Source organism: Orycteropus afer, unplaced genomic scaffold (assembly GCF_000298275.1).
Source record: "Orycteropus afer afer isolate SDZICR_OR568_19922 unplaced genomic scaffold, OryAfe1.0 scaffold00035, whole genome shotgun sequence".
Taxonomy (NCBI): domain Eukaryota; kingdom Metazoa; phylum Chordata; class Mammalia; order Tubulidentata; family Orycteropodidae; genus Orycteropus; species Orycteropus afer.
This window is the reverse complement of record NW_006921622.1, coordinates 17,020,608-17,028,252: the sequence shown is the minus strand read 5'-3', so window position 1 is coordinate 17,028,252 and position 7,645 is coordinate 17,020,608. Positions and strand designations below refer to the sequence as shown.

General features: G+C 43.3%; 1 protein-coding gene across 1 annotated transcript in view; it reads right to left on the bottom strand.

Moving 5' to 3' along the window:
• Positions 1-7,645, bottom strand: part of MYO3A (myosin IIIA) — a 360,696-nt gene that overhangs the window by 62,450 nt on the left and 290,601 nt on the right. The window contains exon 29 of the mRNA XM_007936415.2: positions 5,861-6,005. Coding sequence (XP_007934606.1) covers positions 5,861-6,005 — 145 coding nt within the window. The remainder of the gene's footprint in view (positions 1-5,860; positions 6,006-7,645) is intronic.

Genomic DNA, 7,645 nt, shown 5'->3' with positions numbered 1-7,645 from the left:
AGTAGGATTGCCCAACCTTCCTTCCGAGGAGTGGCTGGTGGGTTTGAACCGCCAGCCTTCTGGTTAGCAGTCAAGTGCTTTAGCCACTATGCTACCAAAGCTCCTTCAAGTTTGTGGTAGTTAAGTTTTTGTGTCCCCTTGGCTAGGTCTGGTTGAGTGGCTGGGCAGCTGGATGTAGTATTCTCTATGATGAGACTGGTAATCAACTTCATGGTGGAATCTACTGGGAGCAGCTGAGTAGTTGCCTTTGGGTATATGGTCTGCTTTCTGTATTTAAGGAGTAGCCTTGGGAATGGTCTCTAGCCTTTGGCATGCTTGGAACCTGCATATAGCCGTGTCATTGTTCAGCAGCCTGCTATGCTCTGCCGACCTTGGGACTTACAATGGACTTAAGTTAATGGCCTGCCATGTGGATTGATAACATCAGGAGTGTGCCTTCTGACTTGTCAACCTTGGGGCTTCTCAGCCTCAGCAGCCAGCAGCTGTTTGAATGAAGAAACACCTCTAGCTCCAGTGGGGCAGGAGCAGGAGGCAGAGCTGGACCCCAAGGTTGAGGGGCTTTCACCTAGCCCCTGGAGCTTGGCACTTTGAATTTAGACTTAAAGCCTCCAACTTGTAAGAATAAACTCCTATTTGTTAAGGCCATCCCATCTGTGGTATGTTTCTCGTCAGAGCAGCACTAGGTAACCAGGACAGAGTTGCAATATTGAAGGATTCTATGGGCAAAATACCGAACAATGCCAGAAACAGGGTGCAGGGTTGAAGTAGCTTCTCAATGACAACCAGGCTCCTTGAAGGAGAGAATCTCCAGGCCTGTGGGCTTAGGACCATGGCCTCCGAGGACATCAAGCTCAAGTGGGACAACACAGAACATAAAAATCCTGCCTTTGTGTAGCCATCTAAGATACAACTATTGGACTCCTCTCATCCGGAGCAAAGAAGAGGGAGGAAAATCAAGTCATATGGAAACTATTAGTCCAAGGATATGATTAGACCAGAAGAACTAGATGGTGTCCAGCTACCAAAGCCAACCACTCAGAAAGGGATCAAAACTGGAGATCCTGGATAGAGTAGGAAGAAAAATGTGGAACAAAATTAAAAAACACGAAAATGACCAGAATTACTACTCAGATAGAGACTGGTGGAACTCCTGAGACTATGGCCCTGGGCTATCCTTCAGGCCTGGAGCTGGATTCACTTCTGTGGATTAGCTCTCAGCCAAACAGTAGAAAAGCCTACACGCAGAACACCTAACCCAGGGAGATGCGTCCTTTGGATCAATCAACTGTGAGACATCAGAAGGGCTGCATTTACATAGAGGGAAAATTGGACAGATAGGAATGCACAGATATGAAGGACACAGGGAAGGGGTAGTCACCAGGAGAAGGGAGGAGAGCTTTTTATGTTAGGATTGTAATCGGGGCTGTGAAACCAGATGTGCATAAACTGTTGAGAGTGAAATGAATCTGGTTTGTAAATTTTCACCCAAATCACAATACAAAATTAAAAAAAAAAAAAAAAAAGTCATACTGCACTGGGCAAATCTGCTGCAAAAGACTACTTTAAAATGTAAAGGAACAAAGATCTGACTTGGAAGATTAAAGTGTGTCTAATCCTCGCAACTGGACCAATAAGCACCACCATGATAAATGGAGAGAAGACTGAAGTTGTCAAAAATTTCATATTACTTGGTTCCACAATCAACACAGCAGCAGTCAAGAAATCAGACGACCTACTGCACTGAGAAAATCTGTTGCAAAAGATTGCTTTAAAGTGTTGAAGAGCAAAGATGTCTCTTTGAAGACTAAGGTATGCCTAAACCAAGCCATGGTGTTTTCAATTGCCTCATATGCATGTGAAAGCTGGACAATGAATAAGGAAGACTGAAGAAGAGTTGATGCTTTTGAGTTGTGGTGTTGGCAAATACTGAAAGTACCATGGACTGCCAGGTTGTTGTTGTTGTTATGTACTGTTGAGTCAGACTCGACTCATAGTGACCCCCTCCTTGGGTTTCCGAGGCAGTATCACTACAGAAGTAGATTGCCCCATCTTCCTTCCGAGGAGTGGCTGGTGGGTTTGAACCATCAATCAGCCTTCTGGTTAGCAGTCAAGTGTCTTAGGCACTATGCTACCAGAGCTCTGTCCTGGAAGAAGTACAGCTGGAATGCTTCTTGGAAGCAAGGATGGCCACACTTTGTCTCACCTACTTTGGTCATGTTGTCAGAAGGTGCCATTCCCTGGAGAAGGATATCATGCTTGGTAGAGGGTCAATGAAAAAGGGGAAGGCTCTTAATGCAATGGATCTACACAGTGGCTGCCACGACGGGTTTAGGGATAGCAAGGATTGTGAGCTGGTACAGGACTGGTCAGTGGTTCATTCTGCTGTACAAACGATTGCTATGAGTCATAGCTGATTTGACAGCACCTAACAATGACAAGGAAGCAGCAGTCAGGACATTAGACGTGTAGCATTGGCAAAGTCAACTGAGAAGCTGTATCAAGTGCTGAGGAGCAAGGATATCTCCTTGAGGACTAAGGTGCGCCTGACACAAGCCATGATATTTCCAATCACCTCGTATGCATTTGAGAGCTGGACAATGAATAAGGAAGACCGAAGAAGAGTTGATGCTTTTGAGTTGTGGTGCTGGCGAAGAATGCTGAAAGTACCGTGGACTGCTAAAAGAACTAACAGATCTGTCCTGGAGGAAGTGCAGCCAGAATGCTCCTTGGAAGCAAGAATGGCCAGACTTCGTCTCACCTACTTTGGTCATGTTGTCAGAAGGGACCATTCCCTGGAGAAGGATGTCATGCTTGGTAGGGTGAAGGCGATGAAAAAGGGGGAGGTCTTCAACGAGATGGATTGACACAGTGGCTGTGATGATGGGCTCAAATATAGCAGGGATTGTGGGGCTGGCGTGGGATCGGGCAGTGTTTCATTCTGCTGTGCATGGGGTCGCTATGAGTCAGAAATGACTCGACGGCACTTAATAACAACAACAATGACAACAACAACCCAAGCCATGGTATTTTCAGTTATCTCATATGTGTATGAAATCTGGACAATGAATAAGGAAGATGGAAGAAGAAATGATGCCTTTGAATTGTGGTGCTCGCAAAGAATACTGAAAATAGCAATGGTCAGCCAGAAGAACACACAAATCTGTCCTGAAAGAAGAGCAGCCAGAATGCACTTTAGAAGCCAGAATCATCTCAACTACTTTGGTCATGTTGTCACAAGGGTCCAGTCCCTGGAGAAGGATATCGTGCTTGGTAAAGTAGAGGGTCAATGAAAAAGGGGAAGACCCTCAACAAGATGGGCTGACACAGTAGCTGCAAGGATGAGCTCAAGCATAGCAAGGACTGGGAGGATGGCTCAGGACCAGGCAGTGTTTCATTCTGTTGTACACATGGTTGCTATGAGTCGGAGCCAACTCGATAGCACCTAACAACAACAGTAGTTAAATTCTGTTCCTTCCAATTTTCTTAGTGTCTTCTGAGAAACCCAGTTACTTAGGTTTCCAACCCTGTCCCCTACTCCTTTGTTTCCATGTATCACAACTAAATAGTGCAGGCACTTTTGCAGCTTCGCATTAATGGCAAGGGGCCGTCTGCCCTATAATCATTCTTGGCTTTTGGATGGCATCTAGTTGAGAGCCACTTGACCTGCCTTGTCTCTGGTCATTGGTGACTATCTCTACTGCTCCTCCTGACATCATCTACGGTGCCTCCCAAGTCCTCTACTTTGTCTTTTAATATCTTCTACTCCTTGCTTCTTGGTGGTTGGCTCCACCCAGACATCTGTGTCTTTTGCTATTTCAGGGCCACTCTTAGGCACTTTGCTGATTTCTGAGACATGGCACAACTCAAAAAAGATATTCACTTTAAAGTCCAAGGATTAAAGAAATGTTAGAGCTACAGTCCTCTCCATGCAAAACTAAGAACTAATTTCTGATATTCTTATTAGGCCTACAAAAAATAACGGCAGCTTGAAAAAGAAACTGGACTATTTTGACTTTCTATGAAAATTCTTATGCTTTACAGTCCCTGAGATGTTCAAAAGTCAAGTCAGGGTCATGTATCAGCAGGCTGCACTGCCTCTCTACGAAGCTCTCTCCCAACTTCTCCTTTCCTGATGCGGACTAGGATGAGTTGCTTACACATGGAATACAGCCTGGTTTTCCTCTGCTTTTTCTGAACCACTCAGCATCTCATTGGCCCCACATTCCCCAGGGCAGCTGTATAAGCAACCAAGAGAGAAAGAGAAGCCCTTGGGGGCCTTCCCCCCCTGCTTGACATATTCCCTTCATACTCTGGGCTTTCAGCATGCCCTCTGGGCACATGTCTCTGGCAGCAGCAAAACTAATGGGTCTGCCTCTGGCCCTGACTTGCTCTTAACTGAAAGAGGTTCTGGAGCAGGGCCAAGGAGCAGCAGTGGGTAGAGAGGGCTAGAGAGGCATTTTTTGTGTGTGTGTGTAGCCTTTTTTGTTGTTGTTGTTGCTTTCTTTCATCTTGATAATCATTCTTGACTTGAAATAATGTGGCAGGATAACTTACTGAAACATTAACGTATTTTCTATTCTTCCCATATTAGATAAAAAGCCAGGAATATATGATAGCATTTTCTTGCCTCAGGGATGTTAATTTTTGCAGTGCAGAAACCAGAGGCTATTATGTGAAGTCAGAAGCTCTTCCTGTCTTTTACAGAGCTAACCTCACTGTGGAGTGCCTGGGTGGTGTGAACGGTTCATGTGCTGGGCTGCTAAATGAAAAGTTGCAGTTTTCAGTTTACCCAGAGGCTCCTAGGAATAAAAGCCTGGTGATCTAACTTTGAAAAACCAGTCACTGAAAATCCTCTGCAGCACAGTTCTCCTCTGACACACAAAAGGTCACCATGAGTCAAATCACCTCTACGGCACTTGGTTTTAAACTCACCGCAGAGATAATGCCAGGTGTCCGGGAGCAGGTGGGAAGAGAGTGGAGGTCCTGAGAGAGAATAAGGGAAAATAAGTGGAAATTCTCCCAGACAGAAGTCAGCAGAGCCCAGAGCAGTAAGACTCCTGAATGCTGGGGGAGCCCCGGGAGCTGTAATAAGGCTACAGAGATGCTCACCACCTGGATTGTGTGTGTGGAGGAGATGAGAATCCACCCTTGTCAGTTTCCAGGTGTCTCTTGCATGGTGTGGGAGCAACAGAGCCTCTGGACTTGAATGGAACATGAAGGCTAGCTAGGACAATGCGTGTCCCAGCAGTCACTTGCATGGGCAAAGTCTACCTCGTTACTTTGGTATAAGGCCTTAGGACTTTTGTACAACTCTGGGGAGAGAAAGACCCAGTAATTACTGAAATAAAATTCCCTTCCAGCAAGGGAGAGGAATGAGGGCAGAGTGTGACTTAGGTTGATTAAAAAGTAATAATTACATGGGGCTTCTTGTACATCTGAACTAAGATTTGGACTTTCCATACTCCATAGTCCAGATTTCCAACAATGATAAAATAGAAATGTTCCACTTGTTTGTTTCCTTTGTATAATCAGAATCCTGGAATTCTCTTTGTTCTACCTCTTCTTACTTCCTGGTTTTATATGCCAAGTTTTAGTAAAAAAACGTACATAAGGGATAAAAAGAAAGAAGATGAAGAAAAGGGGAGAAGAAGAATGAAGTCAGAGAAGGTAGGAGGAACGTGTAACATCCTGGAGAAGTTGTGCATCTGCATAAAAGAAATGGAAAGAGATGAAAGGTCTTCCCAAGAGTTAGTCACTTCAAATCTGCCATAGAATAAAGGTGGGAAATTTATGAACAAGTAAAATAAAGTATCTGGCATTTCCTTCCCCTTCAGGAAGTCCTAACTCTACTGAAATTTACCTGAGTGGCACTGATGAGAAGAAACTCGTCTATTAATTGGCTCATGGGGATAGACACTCAGATAAAGAGGCTTCAGTTGCTGGGACAAAATCATTTCATTCAGTTTTTTCTGTAGAATGAAATACTCTTCAGATAACTCTGATATCTAAAAAGAAGGTCATATGTCAGATTAAATCAAAGAAAAGAAGGCAGAGAGCTCCACAGCTACACTGGGGTCTGATACATTCTTGATAATGGTGCCTGGGACTTTCATGCTCTTTTTCTCCAGGAGTCATCTTGGGCCTTATACCAAGCTCTATTAATCCTCACTTAGCATAACTTTCCCCTTTGGGCTTCTTGCTCATCTCATATTTACTATTAAAAACCACCAAACACATGCTACATGCAGCCTTCTATCCTAATCAACTTCCTCCTGGGGTTTCTGGGATCTAGCTTCTGCCCTCACCATTCTGCAGTGATTGCCTTTCTGCTTTTATCCTGAGGGACCTCTCTCTACCTTAGATTTTGTTACCCACTATCTCCTCTCCACCTTTGCAGTCTAAATAACCTGGCTTCCAAGCTACTCCTCTTCTGGTTCCTCCTTCCATCTGGTTTCTTCTGAGCTTCAGCTCTGTTAACATGGCTCTCCTGCCTTCTAACTTTGTCCCATGGTGCTCTTAGTCAGGTCTATGTGCATGACAGTAATTCTGTATTACTTCAATGTCTCAGTTGTATAGCAGTCAGGGTTCAAAATCCTGATTTGGTCTTTAAAGGGGGGAAATTTAGGCACAAATGAAAAGAAGCGTTCTTTCATTCAAGGGATTGCATGTATTTTAAACTCACTCTTTGCACGAGTTTTTAAAAAACAGAACAAGAGGGGCTCAATAAATTAAAATGACAGAATTCTACTGCTACCTAGAAGTTGAAGATGTTTGGGCCACAGTTCTAACACTACAGGAGCATGTCCAAGGGCAGTTGGAGAGCTTTTTCATGTGCTTGGGCACCACCAGAGGCAAAATATAGAGTTTAGGGACTTTTCCTTTGAACTAATCCATTCTGATATTTCTTCTATTATTTTATACAGCATTGACTGTCTTAGTAGCTCATATTAATTTATAATACTCATTTTAGAGCCATTTTGTTAAAACCCATAACTTTACAAAGGAGGAAATAGAGTTGCTGATACATTAAGTGATTTTCTTAAGGTCAAGCTGCTAGCCAGAGAGAGCAGGACTTGGAAGCAAGGTGACAGGATTCTGTTGGCCTGATTTTTCCATAGTACCACATTAAATTTTCCGGAGTTCCAAGAATACCCGTGAGAAGCCCTAAAGCTGACTGCTCCCTATTCTCCCTTTTAGAAATTGGGCTGAACTATTTCTACTGGTAGCACGAGATATTCTCCAAGAGGGACTTTTTAAAAATGTTTTTTTCTTTATGATTCCTTATGATTATGATATAACATGTAAATTCTCATTTTCAGTGCATATATGGCTCAGTATGGCCATATATCTTTTGATATGTAATTATGGTTTCTCAAATAAAGTTTGGGACAGGGAGAAAGCATACACTGTAGTGGATTTAGAAATCACTTGCTTTTTTTTAAGCGCTATTATGAAAGATCCTACAGACACATGAAAATCTGCACTGTCAAATATCACCATTTTAGTCAGCTGTAACTAACTAAATTTTAGTAACCCAATCCCTAGTCTCCTTACTAAATAAGATCTATTGTATTTGATACTATTTTATCCTGGTAAGTTGGTTTAAAAAGTTAATGGTTATTTGAATAGCACAACCCTTGATATA